Source organism: Melospiza melodia, chromosome 8, assembly GCF_035770615.1.
Source record: "Melospiza melodia melodia isolate bMelMel2 chromosome 8, bMelMel2.pri, whole genome shotgun sequence".
NCBI lineage: Eukaryota > Metazoa > Chordata > Aves > Passeriformes > Passerellidae > Melospiza > Melospiza melodia.
In genome coordinates this window covers 9,073,396-9,096,908 of record NC_086201.1, presented here as the reverse complement: position 1 = coordinate 9,096,908, position 23,513 = coordinate 9,073,396, and the positions used below count along the sequence as shown (strand labels likewise).

The window sequence follows — 23,513 nt, the reverse complement described above, 5'->3', positions numbered from 1 at the left end:
GTTTGAAAGCAATTCTCTCTTGATACTTGATGTCCATTTTCAGGATAACATACAGAGAAGTAATCATGCAAATCCAAACTCAAGGGAAATAAGCCTTGGTTTCTTCATCTGGTGCTCTGAAATTCAGCCAGTAACACATACAGCCAAATTCCCTGAGGTGACACAGGGCATTGTTGTTTTCTAGGCAATGCATATTGGATTACTGGAGACTCCACACTGTGAAATTATTATAAACCAGTAATTAGCTGGTAATGGTGATAATTTGGTTCAGAATTCTGAAGCCAAATAAAATGAACTGATGAAAAATAATGCACTGTTAACTCGGTCTCTTGTGCAATTAAAAACTCAAAGAAACTGACTGAAGTATTTAGAAACATAAGGAAAAACTGTAACCATTTAAAAATGTGCTCAGCTAAAAATAGGTTTGGGTTCTGAACTGGAATTTTTAATTCTTTAAAGGCAGAAGGACATGTTTTTGTTCTTCACCTTGGAGAGTTCTCATTCACTTAAACACAGTGTAACCTTTGGATGGTAAAACATGAACATGCTGGAATTAAACCATGCCTGGAACAAGTGAGAAACTCATCAGAGGATGTTTTCTGATGTACCAGTGCTTTGGAAAAATACTTCCTGCAGGTGCTCTGAAATCACCTGGAGTTTTTCAGGAGCTGCTTGATTTAATTTTCAAGTCCCTGCTGTGGTCATACAGATATCATCTGGTAGGTCCCTCACGACTAATTACCTTCTGCAGGTGTCAAGTGGTAAAGATAGCCCTGTCAGATGTGCCTGGCTTCTTTTTTGGCCAAATTCAGCTTTCTTGCAGGACACAGAGGAACACAGCCAATGAATGGCTCTGTACAGCAATATTTATGGGAGACTTCTGACCAATTCCAGCTTTGGAGAAATGATAGATTATTTGAGAAAATGAAGACTCAGAAGACAATTCTGACCAAGTCCTTCAGTCTGTAGGAGTGATATGAATGGAACTGCATTCCTGGGAATGACAGGAGGTCCTTCTGAGCAACTCAAGAGACCCTGCTACTGACAATATCCCAAACCACAAGGCCCAGAGAAGGATTGTGTGGCTGTAGCACTGTACTCCTGATGGCTCTCCAGGCCCCACACCAAAGTTGCTACCACTGACCACACTTTGGCAGCAGGCAGAGCTGGAGGATGCCAAGGAGGTGCTCAGGCTGGAAGAGCTGATTCCATACCAGACCAAACAGTTGCAGACACTGGTCACTGCTTAGATTCCTCTCTGAAGGCTTTTTATACTTCAGGAAAAAAATCCCAAAACAACAAAAATATTTTGAGAAAGCTGTCATATCAAGCTGCATTTGCTTGAAGAAAAGGACTTATTCCAAGCAACCAGTGCTGGTTCCCAGAATGACAACAGGAGAAGCAGAAAACAGAGAGGAAAAACTCCAACTTTTAAACCAATTCTGCCTTAAAATGACTTCTGTACAAAACCTAGGTACATCAGTGAGAGTTGTGATTTTCAAAGATCATAGAATCCCTCATGTGGGCTGTTTGGTGTCTCTAAAGGAACCATAAGAATTTATGTACTCACAGATTGCAGAGCAGCACTTTACAATAACATTTGCAAAGAAATTTACCCACACTTGTACACAGAGAAATCCTTATTCTCTACCTTTATCCAGCCTCCTAAGGAAATGACACCATTTGCATATCCCCCAATAAATTATGAACCTGCCTGCTGTTTTCAACTAAACAGAAAGAGCAGGAGAGGGCTCAGCAAGAGCTAAAATTCTCCATGGTTAAACAGCTGGAGAGAAGCATTTGAGGTGTTTCAATAAGGCAAAGGATGCAGTGTGAGCATAGACAGAAGAAAACCTGTGCAGAAAAATGACCAGATGATAAAAAACCTTCAGCTGGACCTTGGAATAACTGAACCTTGCATTACAAATTCAAAGGTAACAAGGTTTCTTTAGTTTATGAAATATTCTTATGAGCTGAGAATATAATTTCACCCATTTCTTTACATCAGACACATTACTGTTTTCCTCACAGCCTTCTAATAAAACATAATTAATTTACATTTTAAAGACCTTGATGGGTTTTCTCATCATGGAACAGTAAGTGAGATTAATAATCCTGTTACTGAGCACTTAAGAGCATGGATCATTTCCACGCTAACATTTTCTTAATTTTTAAAATGTACCTTTTATTTGATTTAGAGGTTAGTGCTAATTTATGTAATAAGAGGGAGAAGAGCTGAAGAGTGAGTCAGTGTTTATTAACCTTGCTAATAGGACAGGCTTTTTCAGGCAAAATGGATTTATCTTAATTAGTAAAACGGCTGCATTGTCATTTAGCCAATTAATCCTTTCCAAACAAGGGAAGCAGTAGCAATTTTACTTGCAGTGAATGGAAGTAAACTTGTCTGCACATTCTGCACATCAATTTACACATTTGACTTTCCCACTTGCATCAGTAAAATGCAGCCCTTAGATTCCCCAAATAAGGCACATTTTCCATTATATCATTCCTTTTTCTTCCAATCAATTTTCTTTAACATCTCAGTCCTTTACATCAAACACTGAACACAGAACTGTGAAAAGCCACCAACTGCAGGTTATAATTCTTAAGGTTTATGTCCCATTTCTGGAAGTGTTCAGTAGTCAACCAGGGGTTGACTTAAGTGGTCTCATGAAAACTTAAGACTTCAGATAATTTAGCCAAATTTCATGTTCTTAGACATAGCTGGACTGGCTCTGATGGTTTCTCACCTCCATAACCTGAAGGGATATAAAGCACAGACATCTGCACACTGCCATCAGTCCCTTTGAATTTTAGGAAGATTTTAGTGCAAGATAATGGATTTTCTTACCTTCTCTGAACACTGAAACCTGGCCCCTAAAAACCTTAAAACATAGAAAGGAGGATGACTTCTCAGAAAGGGAGCTGATGTCTTTGAAAGGTCGGTGTCTTTCGCTGGACAATGGAGAAGCATGATTAATTTCCATTGGGATGACCAGGAAACTGTTCTGGAGAAGGGAGGCAGTGTGATACTGCTGTAAGAAAAAGAGATTAACTTTGTTTAATCGCTGTTGTTCCGGGACACTTTTTACTAGACTAGATATTTAGCTGATAGATAACAGTTCCAAAGAATTATCTGTTTGATTTACCTAAGCAGTGAATTATGAACTGTGAATGCTTTCACTGTAAACTCTGATAATGCTTTTGTCATGGTCACGTTAAAAGACATACTCAACTCTTAGCTCATCTCTTAAAAGATCAACTGCTTCCCTCAGAACTCCTAGATGAAAAAAAACAATGTGTACAAGTTCAGGCAGTTGTTTGTAGTTAGAGAAATCTGCAGATATCCAGACCTGCATTCTGAACAATCCCTTGTCAATTAGACAGTTAGCAGAAACTTAACAGCTTTTTATTTCTTTGAAGTGAGCAGAGATAGTTTGTAGCTAGTATAGTACAGGCTAATCTACAGCTTTTTCACCCTGCTTTCCCATTTTCTATCTCCCTGGGCTTTTTACAGCTTGTCCACACTGATCACTCTCTGAAATAAACTTCTTTTCCTAGGTGCTTTAAGTATGCCTGGAAAGAAGCATGGCTCCTAGGAATGCAGTGGGTATCGCTGCAATTTCCATGCCTTTTAGCACAGAAGATTTGTGCTTTTCAGCACAAACAGCCTGGACCACTCTGTAAAATGAGCAATCAATTCACTATGGATAAAAACAATTTTGTCTCAAGTCCAGCTTGCTGACAAGAAAGTAGGAGACATCTCAGCTGCAAGATGATATGCTGAGAAATCTCCTTTCCTAGGAAATACACCCAGAGCATTACAGGTTTCTCATGAGGCTCTGCCGTTCATTCACTCAACCCATGCATGCTTTTGCCAAGACCCGTGCACTGAATTAAATCCCTGAACAGCCAATGAGACTTGTTTGGACATTGTCTTTGCAGACAGTAATGGTGTTCAAGGCTTCCTTTTCCTTAAAAATATCAAAGACATGGTTTACTGTCAAGTCTGAGATTTAGCAACTTACCTGCAAAAATTCAAGGACAGGTCAGAACTAAAAAAACAAAATCAGAAAATTTTCGTCATGAGGTCTTTTCACATTTTATTTGAAAACTGTGGGCTGTAAACTAATTACCAAACTATTTACATGGTGGTATTAAGGTTTTCTGGTCCTTCACACCCCAACAAAATAAGCAGGTCCAAGGATGAGGTTTCTCACTGGAGTAATTATTGTGTTTGGGGTAGTGAGTACAGTGAGAGTCCTTGACAGAGGTGGCATTACTGGTGGTTCTCTTCTCTTTGCATATGAAGTTGCTGACCTCACTGAACAAAAGTAAATGTAGCTGGGACAGGAGAGGCCTCATACATTAACAGGATAAGCAGGGCCAGGCCATGAACTTTGTAAAATTATTTTTATCCCAGAATAAGGGTTTTATTAAGTGCTTTCAGCTTCAATGTCTCCAGATGTTTTTGAATTTTCTCTCCCATCTCACTGTTCTGGAGTTGAAAATGTCCATCTGGACCATTTTGGTGGTCTCTGCAAGAAATTTAAAGCATCATTTGTATTTATAATAATCAGGGAAAATACTTAGGAATGTCTTCAAAATCCAATGAAAGAGGCACTAGTGATTTCTTTTCTCATAATGAACACAGGGTATTCCATTACTGATGCAGAACTGAAAAGGTACTGAAACTGGAAAGAACACTTAACTCTTGGTTTGGCTAGTCAGAAAAGTTAACCATCTGACAGGTAACACAAACTGATTATTACATTTTATCCATGTAGGGACACAAGCTGTGATTGCCAGAACAGGGGCAGCCACCTGAAAACCTGGTTTGCCTTAAGGACAAAACTGCTGTAGAGAAGCAATATGTTCTCTGTCACCCAGTGAAACACCAACCCCTCAATAACAACAAAGAACCTTTCAGTGACAACATAAAGGATTGGGACTTCATTGTTTGCTAAGAAACTTTTGCTTCCCTCTTTACAAACCCAAAATAATAGGGAAGATTTCAACAAGTAAATATCAACACCCAGAGTTGTCTAATATTGAAAATTATTTTAATTTTTTTCCCTGAAAACATCTAAGATTTAAGAAAGAAAGAATGTTATAAAATAACTTACCCAGGGAAAGCACTATCCAGCCCTATATCACTGTGGGAGAAAAAGATCACTCTTTAGTTACTCAAGCTGTCCCAAATCCCCATGTTCTGACAACCAGTGTCATAAAATGTAAAAACCAGCACCGAGTGCAACATATCTATATTTTTACAGCAAATTCTTCCCGTGCAAAAGTAAAGCAGACATTCAAATCTCTTGATAGCTCTGAAAGTTTGAGGTTATTTTGAACATCCTGGTATCTAAGCCCCATCATGGCAACTTTAAAGAGGGGATAACTGTTGGACAGAAATGAATTCACTTGCTCCAAGGTTAGAACTCAGCACTTTTACCTGTGTTGCTTTGCAACACTTGTCACCCACACTGCCTGCTGTGGTGTGAGCTGGGGGAGTGTGAAGTTTGAGCTGAGCAAACATGAAACACTCCTAAGAAAAGCCAGAGAAAAAAGCACCATGCCAAGGGGAAATTCTAAGGGCCCTTTTCTCTGCCAGCATGCATAAATATCTAACCAAAAGGGTCAATGAAAAGCAAAAGTCGCTGGTCCAAGAATGTTGAACATCTCTGAGAAAGCAAGCAAACTGCCTCAAGTGTTAGATCATGCTGATATAACCATAGTCAGAGATCCAGGCCAATGCTTTCTGAAGTAAAATCCAGAGACTGAATTTGCAGTGCAAATTTGCTCAAAGTACGAGGTCTGCATTGCACTTGTGATGGAGCCCCTAGAGCACCTCAGTATGACTCTCTATGCAATTCTGAGAAAACTTCTGATGCTTGACTTTAGATTCCATTTCTCTCTTGTTATTTCAAAATATACCTACCTTTCTATTTTTATTGATTGTCCTTCATATTCTTCTGAGAGTGCCCCCTCAACCTGTGGAAATTCAGCTTTCACCATCTCTGGAGTAAGAATCATGTTGAAAGCAGCTTCATCTGTCTCACTAAAATGAATAAGATGATGAACAATTTGCCTTTGTCCTTTTGAAAGTGTTTTTTTTAGCCAACAAGAACAAAAGTATGTTTTATGCAAAAGAGACTTTGTGCCTTTGCCTTTGAGGATCTCCTGGAACAGGTTTTGACACATCCATACAAATGGTTTAGACACAGTCAATAACAGAATGTACAGAATAGAGGAGAAACTTACTGGTCAATTATGTTCTCCTTGTCTCTCTCAGGTAAGTCATTCAGCACTGGTGGTAGATCTGCTGGAAGCAAATCTGAACTGTAAGGATCCCTGTGATGGAAATTGTATTAGTTTAATGCATTAATACTAAGGGTATTTTCATATTTTGAAGCTTCACAGCAGTTGCAGTTACAATGAAGATGATGTACTTTTAAATATTTGTGGAAAATCTGGCTGCACCAGAAACTGCTGTGGTATGAGAGAATGTGAGCCTGAGAGATGTTGGCTAGCACTGGGTGCAAGTGTCCATAAGTTAAAGGTTTTACAGACAGACAGACAGAGTTTGTACCTCCTGAGGTCTTCTAGGACTGAGTCAACAAGCTTTCAGGAGAGATGTTATAGAAAGCCCAGACTGGAATTCTCCTTCCTGGGACAGGCATTTCTTTTAATGATATTGCTCTTAACCCACCCTTCTAGGAGTTCAGTAGGAGTTTATTTCCTGTTGGTTTTGGATTTCTGAGCAGCAATTAATTCCACTTGTAGGCCCACTTTCACTTGTGGGACTAGTGATATCAATATAGCTATGGGCAGCAGAAACTAGGATTTGTGTTTTCAAATTCTTTCAAACAGATTTGTGTTTTCAAATTCTTTCAAATTCTTTCAAATCCTCTTTCAACAGAGGATTTGTGTTTTCAAATTCTTTCTTACCTATGTACTGTATTTGTCAATGTGGGAACGTTAGAAAAAGTGGAATACTCCACTGGTGAGAATTTTCTCCATTCCATTACTCCACAAATCACTTCCTGAAATGACAAGTGATACACAATCAGACCTCCAATACATAATGCAGAGAGGCTTACAGGACAGAGCATTTTGGCTGAGAATTGAATCTGGGGAGCTGAATATATTTCAAAGATCCTTCCATCACTGTAAGGACATGAAAATACAACAGTAAACACATGGAAAGAGCAAAGAAACATGAAGGCATAAGTAAGAGACATGGGTAAAGCCTAAGCAGAATTAGTTATTCTGGCCCATGTACTGACTATTTAGGTGCATACATAATTTATATTTGAAAATATTTTCTATCTAGAATGACTCCACCATCCATTTTGATTCCTTAGAGCAAGTTCTCAGGAAGAACATACCCCAGACAGGTACTCATACAATAAACCCAAAAGAACATACCGTGTGATCCAGAAATTTCTTTTGTGTGACTGGAATACTGGATCCTCTGGGGCATTCCTTGGTAACAGCATATTTTGGATGAGGACAAAGATGATATTCAATATCTGATTCACAATAGGGCAAAGGAAGTAAAAATGGAACTAATCCTGGAATGGGGTTCTAAAAACAATGAAGAGATTATTTTAATAAATTGCTCTGAGTACCATAACAAATCTAATTAATGAACTTTCAGTTCTTACAACTAATGTAGTCTCCTCAGATTCACAGCTTTGTCTTACTCTGACTGCTCTGTTTAGTATGATCCTTCACTTTCTGTATCTTCCCCTCATCCTACAGTCTTGTCTGATTTATTCATGCTCCCAACTGTCTAAAATAGAGCAATTTAGCTGTTGTCTCCCAGTCTGGAAGAAAAAACCATTGCCTAATTATTCTGAAATCCATTGCTGATTCTCTGAATAGTTCAGAATCCAAGAAGGGAAAATGGTCTTGCTCTGGTGGAAGCCACAGCACACATGGCTTCACATTTTGCCATCCATTTCCCTGCATTAGCATCTGTTTCTGGACAAAGCCCAGTGCTGGGCAGTGTGGGATCAAGCTGTGCCTGGCTCTCACACTGCTGTGACAGAGGGATGAAAGAGATGCTCAGAGGATCTCATCAGCACGTCCACTGGAGTCCTGGCTGTGTGTGAGGGGGACAAATCTGCATCAGAGATGTTGTGCCAAGGTCACCAGGCCAGCAGAGCAGGCAGGGCTGGGAGCCAGAGCCACCCCCAGCAGGCACAGTGCCATGCTGGGTGGGAGATCTGCCTGTGCCCATGCACAGCCCTGCACTGAGCCCTACAGCTGTCTCTGCCTGCTCAGAGGCACCTGCAGAGCTCCAGGCTGGGCTGCACTGGGGGAAATACCTCCTGCAGCTGCAGCACAATCTACCTGACAACTGTAACAGAAAACCCTCCCAGTCAAGAGGCAGTGATTTTTTGAATCTCTGTGCCTAACAGCTTGGGAATGTGGTTTGGGATGCTGTGAGAACTCTTAGAAACTGTAAGCAGGATGCAATGTGAGTAGAGTTTGACTTCACTTTTCTGTTTACCCAAAGATTAGGCAGATCTGTAGTCACCTAGCTGAACAGCAGGAAAAGACTGCACCTATCCTACCTACCTGGGAAAGAATGTGAGGTTACAGATGGACTGAGATGCCAAGATCATGGCCTTTCCTCTAACATCCAAATGGGGAAACAAATGGAGAAGAAGGGAGGGGTTCCATGGTGCTCCCAGAAATCCTGTGTTCATTGATCCTTTGTGGAGTGTCAGACTGGAGGAGTCTCCAGTTCCCTGCTTTCACTGCAATTTTGTCTTATCATCCCTCCCCTGAACTGATCAAAATCCACTCTAAACTGAAATAGTGTCCCTCTCAGTGGGATGAACTCTGGGATTCCTATCAGAGCTCTGTGATTCCTCTATATCAGAGCTTGCACCATGAAGGATTACTCTCACTCTGGATAGCTTTAAAACCAATCTGAGTAAGAAAACTGCCCACAAATTCCACATCAGGCTTCTGATGAAATAAGCACACTTCTGCTCATTTCTTAGGTTCTTTATGGAAGCCAACTCCTACTCACAAAAATGCGAAGTGGGTTGCTCTCCCTTGGGTGGACTAAAGCTTGGGGAGGAACCAGGCTTAACAAGCTGATATCTCCTTCTGCTGCTTCTTTGTCAAAATCTCTCCTCTGGGAGAGCTGCCCCTCAGGAGAAGGAGAAGGAGTCACTTGAATCAATTCATCCTTGAAAAACACAGACATCAAAGATTTTTAGTGTGTAGTAAATCTTTCAGTATAAAATGTTGGTGCAAAAATAATCAAATGTGGAAATGTGGGGTTGGGAGTGACTTTTTTACCTGGGCCCCCTGCCTCAGTGGTCGGGAAAGTTTTACAGGTTTGTAACTTGTGGCTGCATAGTGTGTACTAAAGGGCTGATACTTCATAATCTTGCAATGCTGAGGAACCTAAGTGCAAAGAAAAAAGATGTGCTGCAGAAAGTGACAATAATCACTTCCAGTTAACTCATAAATGGAGTGGAACATTTGGCTTTATCATGGATGCATCACATCTCCATGGTAAAAGACACTCCCAGGACATGGTACACAACCAAAACTTTGAGAAGCCATACTTCACCAGGAATTTGATCTTTGAGATACAATAATTTCAGCTAAGGTGATTCATCTCTGAATGGAGAGAGGGGAATATTGCTGGCTGTAAATTGGTTACTCATGGAAACTGGTGAGATTTGGTTTTAATAAAAGCATGCTAAAAATCATACAGCCTTATTAAAGCAACATTTTTACTGGGCTGTGCAGAGGCCATTTAACTGCACAGGAAAGAGAAACATGAGGCAGGTGTACTGACTCACCTTCAAGTCATAAAATGGAAGAATGTTTTCAACTTTCACGTCTACAGATTCAATAGGAACAGGGCCAAGAGCATCAGGTGCCTGAAACAGAACAATATTTAAAACAAGTAATATGGTGGGCATTTTGTTTTGTATTGGCAGCAATCCATGAACACAGCTAATTGAAAACATATGGAAATAATTATGCAAATATTTACTTGTTACAGTTTGATATTTCTGTTGTTCTTTCTTGGACTCCACCATTTCAGTTATGTTTGTCTTTGCTTCTGAAAAATGGATGTTAACTAACTCTGAGCATTAATGTATTGCTCACAATTCTAGGATACAATTAAGAGAATGAAAAAAAAAATTTTACTGTTTTCAGCAGAACCCTTAGTAAATCTGAGGTCCTGAATTAATTTGCCAGAACCCCAGAACACCAGTTACACTGTAAAATTTTAATAAAAGTACTATCAGCCCTGGGGCCAATGTTTTCAACAAAATTCTATTCTAAAAATTCTAGAGTGCTGACTAATATCTAAGTCACTGCACCTACCAAATAATTGTGTAGTTCATGGGACCTGTAAAAGGGGAATTCAAAAGGCAATATATCATCTTCAGATATTCTGGAAGAAAAGTCCTTATGTTCTTCACTCTTCTCTGCTTTGCTGAAACTCCTGTTTTCTGTCATGAGTGGAAACCAAATATTAACATTTTGTAATGTATCTTAATACACTGTTTCAGAAATAGAATCAAGCCACAAAATGTATTTAACATTTTCCTAAACCAGGATGTCTAGAAATTTAAATATAAAAAGTAAAGTAATACTTCCTAAAGACTTTAAATGTCACATCTATAAAATATGAGCACAATACCTTGAATAGCAGACAGATTTAATTTCCCCTTTCCTAAAAAGACATCACAGCCCACTCCTTCCAGCATGGCTCACAGCAAGGCTGAGACAAGTCAGAGGCCTCTCTTACACTAAATGTCATTACACCTTCTATTTGCAGCATTTCTGCATCTCCTGCATCCTGGGAATTAAAAGTCCCTACTGCAGAAGCAGGAAAAGACCTAATATGGAACAGTGTGTCTCAGGAGCTTTCAAATTGTGTGTGTCTAGAGGGGAGTGGGAAATAGGAGACTCAAAATCTTCTCTGTCTCCTATTTACCCAACAGTGACTCCCATCCAAAGCCAGTTTTCTTCTATGATGTTAAATAACAAGTCACTTTTCCAGACCAGCACTTTCATTCCCATGTAAAAAACCCCAACCGATTAAACACACTTCTATGAGAAAACAATGAGGACAAAAACTCAACCCAGTACTGGCTACCTGGCAATGTGTCTCATGGTTCCTACTGTCTCATTTCACTGAGTTCAGACCCTTGCCTTCATCACATTCAGGTGTCTTTCCCCCTTCCATCCCCCCTGCAGTAAGCTCCTGTCATCCTGTGACTCTCACCTCTTGGGCTCCACCTGATCTGTTCATCTCCCTGTCTCTCACACAGTCCCATCTGTCCTTTCATTGCTCCTCAGGCCTACACACAGAACCACAGAATGGTTTGGGTTAGAAGGGACCTTTAAAGACCACCTTGTCCAACCCTTCTGCCAGGGGCAGGGACATCTATCATCACATCAGGTTGCCCAAAGCCCCACCCAGCCTGGCCTTGAACAGTTCCAGTGATGGAGTATCCACAGCTTCTGCCCTGTTATTAAGTAGATAAACTGCAAGGTTCCTAAGAATAGTTAATCACATTTCTTAAACATGGCAAATAATGTGTATGGAAAATAGATGTATCTTGACTACAGCCACTTCCACATTTTAGCAGGGTCTGTTGCCATTGGACAAGAAGTAATGGTTTTGAACTAAAATAAGGCAGTTTCAGATTAGATATAAGGAAGAAGTTTTTTGCAACAAGGATGGTAAAACACTGGAACAAGTTGCCCAAAGAGGTGGTGGATGTCCCATCCCTGAAAACATTTAAGGTCGGGCTGGGCAGGGCTCTGAGCAACCTGCTCTCATTGAAGATGTCCCTGCTTCTTGCAGGGAGGTTGGACTGGATGGCCTTTAAATGCCATCCAATCCACTCTATGCCTCTACCTTGTCAAACTTCTATTTCTTTCTGGAACACTCCTTTATAAGAACTCTGCACCAGACACACTGCACCAGACAGGTAATGCACTAGACACACTGCAGCACAACCTGAATTATCATAGCCCATGGACAAAATATCAACTTGTTCTTCTAATCCTTACCAGACCCAGAGCCTTCCTCCAGACCTCTGGCCTCCCTGGGCAGTCCACGCAACAGAAGCAACAAACGTTTTAGACGAATCTGAACCAAAATCTGAGAGAATGATTTTTAAATTGAAGTCAAACACCCTAAGATTTGCAGCCATAGAAATACTGTATATGTTACACCTGTATTTATTCTCCAGAGCTCACTCAGACATCTCTATTTGAGAATTTTTAATATAGTTTTCTGTTCAGAGAAAGTGGGAAGGAAAGATGTAGAACGGATCTCAACTCTATAATCACATTACACAAAAAATACAGTTAAATTTTTAAATTTAGTCTTACAGGTTAATCAGATTTTTTTTTGCTATGTCTTTTGCTTGGTGTTTACAGTCATATAACTAGCTTGGTGTTTACAGTCATATAACTATACAATCAGTTAACCAGGGCCATATTAATTTTTGTAGCTCTGAAAATGAGGAGAGTAAACAACAACCTGCACTGTGTTTTTGTCCGTACCCTACATGGTAAAAATAAAGAATCCTCAGTTTTAATACCAGATGGGGCCATTTGGTCACCTCTTTATTTGTACAATAAAAGAGAGTATTTAATTTCAAGACCTCAGTATTATTAATAGATTGAAGAATATCCAAACCGGACACTAGAAGAGCAGAATACTTCCCTCTTGCTTGTTCCATTAAGATTTACTGAGGAAAGAGCAGTGGTGATGTTAGATAATACTGAAACCAAATGAAATAAGTGGTTTTACTGATTAGCCTTTAGTTTCCAGCTCTATACCTCCCTTATTTGAATTTCTATCTGTTGCTTCCCATGTTCCCATCATGCACCATTGCAAAGATCCTCCATCATCAGTAACCTCAGAGGAGTTGGGAGGTGCTGTTTTCTCCCTCTACTTTCCTTCTCCAGATTAAGTGTCTCCTTACAGAGAAATTGCTCTAAGGCTGGACATCTTGGTGGCTCTACATGGAACTCATTCCAGCTTGTTAAATTCTTTCTTGTACGAGGGGCCCAAAACAGTGCAGTACTCTATATGCATTTTTAAATCTTTTTTGTACAGAAGTATTTTTTTTCCTTCAAAAAAAATTCTGAATTTATCTGCATTTGTTTAGTATCAATTGCAATATGAAAGATGAATTGAATACAAAACTTACTTCAGATCCTTATTTCCTGGTGAGGTAGGGGCACATTTATCAAGTTACCTAATCCCTAGCTAGATGTGAACAGTCCTCCCATGCTGGTTGCTTGTTCTTTTATGCCGTTTCCCAGGTGTCATGCCCTCACCCTGCATTCTGGTTGTTCACTTTACCTTGTATGCTGCTTGCTGGAATTTCCTGAACATCCTCTTTCTGCTGTCCCAAGGGTCATTATGGAGCAAGTCGAATGTGGGATGGACACTTGGTTGCTGCACAGTGTATTTTTTAAAAAGGAAACAGAAAAGAGAAAGGACAATCCTTTTTACAACTAGATAAGGTAGAATTTTTCTCCATCCCAAGTCACACTTTGACCTGAATACGTATGTTATTTCTAAATATTGAAATTGGTCCAGTGAAAATATTTGCAGCACTGGCATCTAACCAGAAACCTTCACTGCAGGGCTTAGTGGGAGGTAATCACCAGGTATTTGCAGATGGAGTATGGGGAATGCAGAGATAGTGTGGCATGGTCTGCCTCCACACAAATGACCAACACAGACCAGGACTGCAGTGCACTCCATGGGCAGTTGGACAGCAAAGACAATGGACAGGGGCTCTAACAAAAACACACTTTATCTTGTACAGACATGAAGTTGAAACAGCTGTAAGGACTCAAATTAGGCACCCAGCAAAACCAGTATCCTTTCTCCAATAATGGCACATACCCAAAGAAGAGTGAAAGATGCCAAAGAGAAGGGCAAAAAAATCTAAGTACCAGAAAGGCTCCTGTCAATCTGACCTGCAGGTAAAAGTTGGAAATCTTGTGATATGCTCAACCTTACAATGAGGCATGAGAAAGCTCCTGAGAGATCTTTCAGAAACAAGCCATATAAATCTTAGATTAGGCCTGCAGATTTCCACTTGACTCTCAGAGCAGATTAGAAGATGAGCTGTGCACATAGCATGGTGCTTGCCCTACCTAAAAGTAAAATGGGAAATAAGGCACTGACACAGAAACAGCAATATCAGGAGGAAAAGTATTCAGTGTCAAACATCTATGGCTATTTGTTAGCTTGGGAGGTGATAATTTAGCATGCATATAGCAGGCTCTAGAAACATATGAACAAACCTGGTCAACATGCCGGGTAACACGTCTGGAGGAAACTTCTACTTCACCCCTCTGAAACTCCTGTTCTATGATAGGATCTCCTCTTTGGAGCTAATTTAAAGAAAAATCACATTAGCACAAAGCATGCAGTGAATTATTTCCTCCATTACAATTAGGGAAACTCACAATGCAACATTCTGGAGGTGTTTAATGAAACACAGACTTCATTCCCTTTTAGGGTGTGATTATTGCAACTCTTAAGCTAGTCAAACAAAGTAAAATAATGTCTTTTCAGGTCTGAGTTTCAATCAAATCTCTGTCCTAATGAAACATGGGTGCAAATCTGCTCACTTGGGCAAATATTGTTACATTTCTCATAATACCTTACCCTTTTATCTGTCTACCTTCAAGACAAAAACACCCCTGAAACAGTGATGCACAGGCACAATAAAGATATGACTGCAGTTACAAGCACAACTACCCCAGGTTTGCATTAATTAATGAAGAAAAACTGAACATGTAGAGAGCTTGATACAGTCACAGTGCACTGCATAATATGAAAGTATAAGTGTGATTTTTAAATTAACAGAAAAAAACCATCAAAGACTAACCCTGTATTGCTCTTCTTCCCTTTGTCGGCTTTCAATAATCTCTTTTTTAAGCTCTGCAGAGATTGGATCACTTCCCTTGTGAACTTGCCTGCATTTACAGTGGAGACAAGAAAAATACTTCACTGAATGCACAGTTTGCTTTATTCAAAGGCAAGCAGACTTACTCCCCTCTTCCTGAGGTGCCTAGGTGTCCATGACATTCATATGAGATGATCTGTGGATTTCAAATGAAACCATCATGTGCTTAAAGATCCAACTGTGATCTGCTTTGCACCAGTTGATGTACAACAGAATAATAAAATCATTAAGGCTGGAAAAATCCTCTAACTGCCTAACACTTCGCTAAACTATATCCACATCTATCAGCACTACATCTACATGTTTTTTGAACACTTCCAAGTGTAATTCTGCTCTTACTCCATTATTCATTTTATCCTCAATTTATTGACAGCCATGACAAAATCTTCCTTTGGCCTTAAGGGCACAAGATGAGATGCCTGAGAACAAGGTTAGGCAAACCAGGTTTTCAGCAGCTTTCTTTTTGAATGGAACAATAAGGCAATCAAAGTCCTCATTGGGTACTACTATGGATGCTACTGAGTCTGCTCTTAAGCAGGAGAGAAAAAAATAAATAAAACATCAGTAATTAAGGCTTAAACCAAATGTATTGAGACACAAAATGGCAGCATTCTGCACTAGTGGACATTGTATACATCATTCATAAAGGCCTTGGTTAAGCAAATCCCAGTCTTGTTAACATGGTTAATTCACATGGTTTACTAGCACTTACCGCTTTAGATGATTTGCTTCCTCTTCCTGAACATTTTGTTTGACTTTTAGTTGAAATATAGCATCCTTCATCTGCCTTGTTTTCTTTCCTTCTTTGCCTTGGGACAGGGCTGCAGGAACATCAGAAAGCCAAATCACACCTCAGTCTAGACTGGATTTTTAATTGTGAAAAACATCCCTTAAGATAACTGAACCCATCAATACATAAAGCTAAGGAGAGAGTTCTCACAGAAACAACAGTCACATCACATCAGCAGTTCTGAAGCCAAGCTCCTCATCAGAGCTACAAATAATGCTAAGACCAAGTTTATGCTGCTTAATTACTTTACCTTCTTTTACGTCCTTTAACTTCAATTTGCCTGGTTCCTGAATCAAAACAGTAGCTACAGAATACGGATTTGACAAGTCTGTGGGGAATCTGAGGTTCTGGTATTCAATTTCCTATGAGATATAAATTAATAGGAAGAAACAGAATCATGGAAGATTTCCAGCCCAGAAAAGTACTTGTAATTATTATCTTTTCACACCTTTAGTTTTTGAACAGGCTTCGACTGTAGTTGGCTCAACCGGTCTCTTCTCCACAACACAGGTTTTCCAGACACAGCTTTTTTCTCTGGATGACTTTGTTGTTCATCAATATATTCTTTTCTAGATGTCAGAAGGACACATATTCCTTTCATAAGCATTCTCTAAATGACATATGAGTCTAATTTTTTCACAAAAATTAAGTACAGTCCAAAAGGCTCAAAGCCCCCTGCATCTTGCAAGGCCTCAACAATAAGAATAACAAGTGGGAACGATAGAAGCTGAGGATGCTCACATTTCTTTAAGGATATGTAACTTCTCATTATATTTATTTTGGTTTTTTTTATTTAATGTAAATGAAGGATGTTCTAATCAAACAGTGTAAAAGAGCAGGTACATGTAACAACAGTAGAATTACTTCAGTGCATTGTAAGTCTCTAAAGAAACCAAAAAGATTTTGGTTTTCTTTTTAAGACTTTGTTTAAAAAGATCTTAGTAAAATTGTATTAAATCCTATAACATTAATATCTTTTAGAACTGGGCAAAACCACTCCAAGACCAGTCAGCCACACATACATCAGAGCCACATGTGGTATTGATGTTCCTGTGAATACACACACATAGGGTTTTGAGTGAAACTCTGAAATTTGTAACTGCATTGCCATTTGTGCTGTTCCATACTCCAGTGGGGAATACTTCACAGTTACTTTGACTTTTCCATTGGCTGGAATGATTCCTGTGATTAGAGGAAAAAACAGTAAGAGTCCATATAACATGAGCCCACTTAAGTGTACTGGAACTCATTCTGGGCCACTTTTTAAAAACAACTTAATTGTTTGAATGGTGGCAGTAGGCATGGAAAATCTTTCTGGTCTCAAAGCATCTTCCAAAAACTATGTCTTGCTGCCAGATAATAGAAGATATTTTGCAATAGCAGAGAGGTTTGACGGTAGGGCTATAATATTTCATACTGCTGTGAAAATGACTGCCTGTTTATATGTAGAAATTCTGCACTTGCATCTGCTAGTCTTAAGTCTTTGGCACTTTCTGCTTTCATGGGCAAAGCATTTATAAACATATTCCTCTGAGCTTTTCCAAGCTAGAGGACTCATCTGGATTTGATGCATTACCTGTCTCTGCTTGACCTTATTTCCTTACTACTTATTCCAATATTTTCTCAAACACTTTAATCACCATTCAGATCCCTAAACATTCAGGGCCTTTCCCAACCTAAGTGACTCTATGATACTATGATTACTCTGAGCACAATGGCTTTGAGTAGGAGCTGAAACATTTTAGTGCTTTTCAGATGGCCTTCAGCTTTAGTTTCAGGCTACCAAAATTTCTGACTTAAGTTTTACTGGGATGACCCTATTTCAGGGATATTCTTCTGGGAAAATAAAAGCTGCATGGACCATTTGGAACATTTTGGATTTTGTCAAAGCTGGGCATTGCCTAAAGAAACTTACAGCTAAGATGGCTATTTGCCATGAGGCTGAAAATGACTGGCAGCATTTACCTGCAAAAGCTTTGCCTGAGGAAAAGGTTTTTTCTGTACAGCACTGAATACACTGTCAAAGTAATTACACCTAATAAATACAGATTTAACATTTAGAATTTTAAAGTCAGTCTACCAAATGTTGGCTGGACAGTGAAGGCTCTGTGAGGCTGAATAATATCAATGTGGAATTCAAAATCTATGGGACAGCTGCACTGCAGGGGGATAACATACTCCTTACTGAAAAGAGAGAAAGGAAAAATCATGTTAATCAAAGTACAGTTGTTCATCAATTACAAGCTGGGAAATTGTATTATACACACCATGCACTAATTTACCTGCATTCCGAGGGGTATGTTACTTATTAATGTAAAAATCATAATTTCTCACTGTTTCAAAATAGCAAAATATTTCAGATCTTTCATCCCCCCAGGAAATAAGAGTTAAATCTTGATTTGAATGTTGGACATTACTTTCTCCTACTCATACAGAATTTGATTATGGAATTTTTTTTAAAAATTACTTTTTAAAGGTTATTTATGCCCATCCTCAAATTCTTACAGACTGTAACATCTAGCAAGTACAAACAATGCAAACTGGAGCAACAATGAGTACAGAACCAGAAATCAGCCTTTTGCCATGGCCCTCCTCATGAAAGACAATGAGAAAAGCAAGTGTTGAAAACTTTCAAAACTCCAACACATCAGAATGACTGAACTTCAACCACTGTAGAAATAATGGTGCTGGGGCCTAATTTTCAGAAATCATCATAATTACAACTAACACAGCAAATATACTGCACAACTAGGCCCTAATAAACAGAATCTGCCTTCTCCTTTCCCCCTTCTCAGTTCCTATTAACATCTCTTACAGATTAGTTTATGAGAACAGTCAGTGCTATATCCATGCAATAGACAAAGTAAAATGAAGTCTAGCTCATTAAATACTTTTAAATACAAGAAGCAAAAATAACCAGCCCATCTTCATATATGTTTAGCTTGCACAGCATTTATGTTATGGTGAACGTGCACCTGAAACTGTTCATATACAGAATTATTTTGCAGTCCAGGTGGTAGTTGAGTTTCTTAAGGCTTTCAACATTATGTTGTATGAATAGAGGAAAATGGGTTTGGGCATGTCTTGCAAAATGTAGACAAATGTCTGTCCTTAACTCACCTCTCACCAATTGATACATCAGACAGATTTATAAATGATGGAAATTCTACAACATTCACAGTAGGGTAAGCATGCATGGGAATAACTAAGGTATCATCTCCCTGCAAACAAACAAACAAAAAACAAACAAGGGCAAATATTTAAATCTTGCAATTAGTAAATCATAGAATCATATAATGTTATGGGTTGGAAGCAACCTTAAGGATCATCCAGTCCCAACACCCCCTGTCATTGGCAGGGACACCTCACACTAGATTGGGCTGACCAAGGCCTTATCCAACCTGGCCTTGAACACTGCCAGGCTTGGGGCAACCACAGCCCTCCTGGGCAACTGTTCCAGGGTCTCATCACCCTCATAATAAAGAATTTCTTCCCAATATCTAACCTAAATTTCCTGTCTTTCAGTTTGTACCCATTACTCCTTGTTCTATCACTACAGTTCCTGATGAAGAAGTCCCTCTCTAGCTTCCTTGTAGTCCCTTTCAGATACTGGAAGGCTGCTATGAGGTCTTCATGTAACCTTCTCTTCCCCAAGCTGAACAGCCCCAACTTTCTCAGCCTGTTATGGAAATAAAAAGTTTCTCTAGTAGTTGGCCAGTAAGTGGGCATAAAACATCTTCAAAATTATCATTGTGTTGTGCCTCAGACCATTAATATTCCACCTGCTTTCAGTATCTTTCTGTCTTTCCATATTTTATACAAATTTCTAGAGCTCCTCTGAGCTGCTTATCTAAGTCATTACATCAATGTGCCACAAAGACTGATCTACTGGCAAAGAATAGCAGAATAAGTCATATAATCTTGCCTACTGCTCTGGGATGTTTGCAGAGAAAAATTTTTAATGCTTTAAGTTAAATACTCCAATCAAGACTCACTGGGAATAAACCTATGTGTCTCTAGAGGATTAACTAAACCTTTATCATTATGCTCTAATATTTGTTTTATTCCATTACAACTCTAACCACGTTTTGCAATGAATGCTCACCTCACAGTGAATTCGGATGCAGTCATAGTAATACCTCCACTCATCAGGGCAAAAATCAACAGTGACCACAAGGGACAAACCAGGGACAAGCCGGTGCTAGAAAATGACCCAAAACAAGAGAAAAGCCATGTAAAAGCTGCTTATATTGCACAAAACCTGTGCTGCATGCAAAGAGCAGAGTGAGGACTTTCTGGCACTTACTGCTTTGTTGTATTTGATCTGAAAATACATTGACTGGGGTGGTATTATGTGAAGGTTTACTGCATTGGTAGAAATATTTATCAGCTTCTGCAGAACAAAAGAAAACAAAAACCACAAAACACTTTACAATATAAGAGGTCAGTTAAGAATACCAACTAAACTTTTTGTAAAACCTTCCATAGCAAGAAGTAACAATTTTTACTTTAGCAGAAACAATTCTAAATATGCTCTGAATTTAAAATAAAACTATGCAAAACTTACATCCTGCATTTTTATTCTTTGGAAACAAGTCCCAATTTTTAACCAAGGAGTAACAGTTAGTTTTGCTAGAATGATGCTACTATTGAATCAAATTCAGATGCTGTTTTGCTTATATGCAAAAGGAACAAATATTTTATTTGCAACAAACAACTTATTGATCACTTTTAGGGACATCTGAACCAAAAAGAATTACATAATACTTCATGGTTCTGTTTTGGTGTATAACCAACTGACTTTTGGACAGTGATAGTTCAGCCTGCAAAGCCTCCTGCACTTGTTTACTTTCATTGCATTCAGAGAACCTAGTCCAATATAACTACCAACCTCAGTCTCAATACACTTAAAACATGAATAACAAAGGCTCACAAAGGGAAAGCAGAGAGTAGAAAAGGAAATACCCAAACCATTCACAAGGAAAGGCAATCAAATCTATGCACTGAATTTCCTTTCTCAGAATAAATTGTTCTTGGCAAAAGACCAGAGGTGCTTTCAAAACTTTCCCACCAGTAAACATGTTTGCAGGCACAGTGACAGTCCAAGGACATTTTGAAAGCAAGTCTCTTGAGGAGTTAAAGCCCAAATCCTCTATTCATGATGTGCAAGTCACATATCACACAGACTGATACAGACAGGGAGTATAAAGGAGGGTGATGCTCACAGCCTGGTACTCATCTCTTTGTTACCACAGGACCACTGAATTTAAGTGCTGCTTTTAAGAGCACTCCACAGGGCAAAGGCCTCATGACCACAAGGAGTCAACTCAGATTCTGCTGTCCTTTAATAAGCCCCAAGGGGATCTCTGCTCCAGAACTTACCAGTGTCTGTTGATGATGTTTTCCAATTTCATACCCTCCATAGTGTAACACGGCAGGCTCAGGCTGCACAACCCTGCTCCTCTGACCCTCTGAATAAATCTCTACAGATCACAAAACAGGGAGAAAAAAAGACCAGAAACACACATGAGTGGTACTTGCATTGAAGCAGTCTAGTTATTGTATACTGATTTATTAGCAAGGGAAAAAAAGAGATTATTTCTTCATTTAAAAAGGCATGAATTTATAAATGGAAAGTTATGGCACCATCCCCTACCCCAGCAGATCCATGATCTTGCCACCAGTTCATCTCTTGGCATCATGGCTTCAACAAGCCACCCAAAACTTTAGGGCCAACCAGGATCAGCACAGCCACTGTTTTTTTCCTCGCTACCCCTCCCGTGATTTAGGCTCTCAGGAAGCTGCAATTTAAGCAACAGGATGGGAGTTCCAAAAAAAAAAAAAAACACCAAGTGTGTCCTAGAATTGCCACAAGGTTGGGAACAGTCAGAGAGCAGGAACTTACTTGATTCCAGCAGGTGATGGGGGACAGCAGGTCTTTTTTTAGGTTCCTCCACGAGGCTGCTCAGGACACTGGGAACTTTCTTCAAGGACCCCCGAGTGACTGTGATGTCTGGGGAGGCTGACTGAACCAGGTCCATGTTAGGACAGAAACAGGCTCTCAATGGCACTAAAATTCCTCAGTGTCTGTGGTCAAATGAAAACAACATAATGATCAATATATCTTCTTTCACACTGGTACTATCTGTTGCCTAAAACTGCCTAAAAACATTTAGGAGAGGCAGCTACTTTTTTTTTCCCTGCTGAAGTAGATGACTCTGTGTGTGCTAAGCACAAGGAGAGAAGGATTCCAGGAAACCTTGCTCCCACTTCAAGGCCTTTTGGGGGGCATCTGTCCTAAGGCTTGCTGGGTTTTTTTCCCTTTCAGGTCTGTACATAACATCTCTGTCTTCCTTCATGTTCCCCAGCAGAGAGGAAGGGAGCAGGTTCTGATAATTCCACTATCTCAACTGATTTCTGCAGATGTGTTCTTTCAATCTCTCCTGGGTGTTTGAGTTGTTAACTTGCAGATTAACTTTTAATTTTTAAATATTAATATGAGGGATAAGAAATCTGGCATTTGAATATTTCATTTGGATAGCATCATCTGGGTCATTTGTTCAGGGAAGATAACTGTAAACACAGAAAGCCACGGACATTACAGACCCTGTGTTAAGTATGCAGAGTTATCAGAACATAAACTTCTCTAATGACAAGTGCAAATTTTACATAATAAAGACACCAAGCATGAACAATCCACCAGCAACTATCTTCATAAACAGAGCACACAGAGCCCTTGGCTCTTGTATGAACTGAAGAACTGCATGGAGACAAAGACACAACACTTTTGGAACAAATACTGAATTCAAAAGCCATGCTGGGATTTTCAGCCCTCAAGTAGGCAGCACTCAACAATTTCGAAGTGGAATCATTACTCCACCTCCCCCATTACATTTTATGGTCTCATCTCTGGTATTTGTTTGATTTTCCAGTCTGCTTTAGATCTTTCAAGCACAACTTGAGAGGTGCTTCAAGCTCATAAAGTGCTGTTTTGATTTATGGTTTTGTACAGTACTAAATAATAAATAAGCAAGAAGCTTAAAATAATGTGCTGCTAGGACCTTGGCCTTCATAACATTTTCCACTCAATAACACCAAGCACAAATTTTCCACTCACAACAGAAAACCTGCAAGAGGGGCTGCATTATTGTGCACAACAGTAAATTCCTTCTGATGTAGCAAGACCAAACTCAGACAAAAAACACTGCAAAAAAATTTCTAAACATAAGGATAAAGCTTACATTTTTTCCACTTGTGTTCTCCAACTTTAATTTACACCACTGCCGCCCTCCTTCTCCTGGTCAGCATTCCGCCTCAGGAATGCAAGGTTGGAAAAGGTGTAGGCAGACATAAGTCTCCTCAAAGGATTCCTGGTATAACCTTTTGAGTAATTTACAGTGACGGTGCCATCACGGCTCACCAACTTCAATAACACACTGCGTGTTGCTCAAAGGGCTAACACAGGACAAATCCTTCAGGTCCTGGAATAACGGAAGACCTGATGTTCTTAAATTTTCCACCTGTGTCTTTCAAGACTTTGTGTGTGTGTGTGAGTAGAAATGTGAAACCTTGGGAGCCCATGGCAAAACTCACCCCAAACGCCCTCAGACCAGGTTATCGCCCTTCTTGCCAGCGCTCGGGCTTTCTAATGCCTTATCGCGTCTCGGAGCTCCTCGCACACCTCACCACACCGAAGGACGCGGTGCAAAGCCATTACAGCTGCG

General features: G+C 39.6%; 1 protein-coding gene across 1 annotated transcript; it reads right to left on the bottom strand.

Annotated features, from left to right (window-relative positions):
• Positions 1–3,955: 3,955 nt before the first annotated feature.
• Positions 3,956–23,513, bottom strand: CFAP221 (cilia and flagella associated protein 221). Its single transcript, XM_063161355.1, has 25 exons — positions 23,383–23,513; positions 21,695–21,876; positions 21,172–21,272; positions 20,096–20,182; positions 19,895–19,990; positions 18,910–19,010; positions 17,870–17,973; positions 16,812–16,971; positions 16,238–16,358; positions 16,040–16,151; positions 15,712–15,820; positions 14,922–15,009; positions 14,332–14,421; positions 13,376–13,471; positions 12,070–12,160; positions 10,369–10,496; positions 9,834–9,914; positions 9,322–9,429; positions 9,047–9,208; positions 7,429–7,587; positions 6,949–7,043; positions 6,262–6,351; positions 5,939–6,058; positions 5,127–5,156; positions 3,956–4,538 (listed from the first exon to the last, which is right to left on the bottom strand). The coding sequence occupies exons 2-25, from the start codon at positions 21,828–21,830 to the stop codon at positions 4,415–4,417; spliced, it is 2,589 nt and encodes an 862-aa protein (XP_063017425.1). The 5' UTR covers positions 21,831–21,876; positions 23,383–23,513; the 3' UTR covers positions 3,956–4,414.

Excerpts from the sequence above, each read along its gene's own strand:
- CFAP221 (XM_063161355.1), bottom strand. The coding sequence starts at position 21,830 with ATGGACCTGGTTCAGTCAGCCTCCCCAGACATCACAGTCACTCGGGGG. Across the intron at positions 16,972-17,869 it reads CACTGTCCAGCCAACATTTG|GAATCATTCCAGCCAATGGA; the intron begins GTAGACTGACTT and ends CTCTAATCACAG. Across the intron at positions 9,430-9,833 it reads TTCCATTTTATGACTTGAAG|GTTCCTCAGCATTGCAAGAT; the intron begins GTGAGTCAGTAC and ends CTTTGCACTTAG.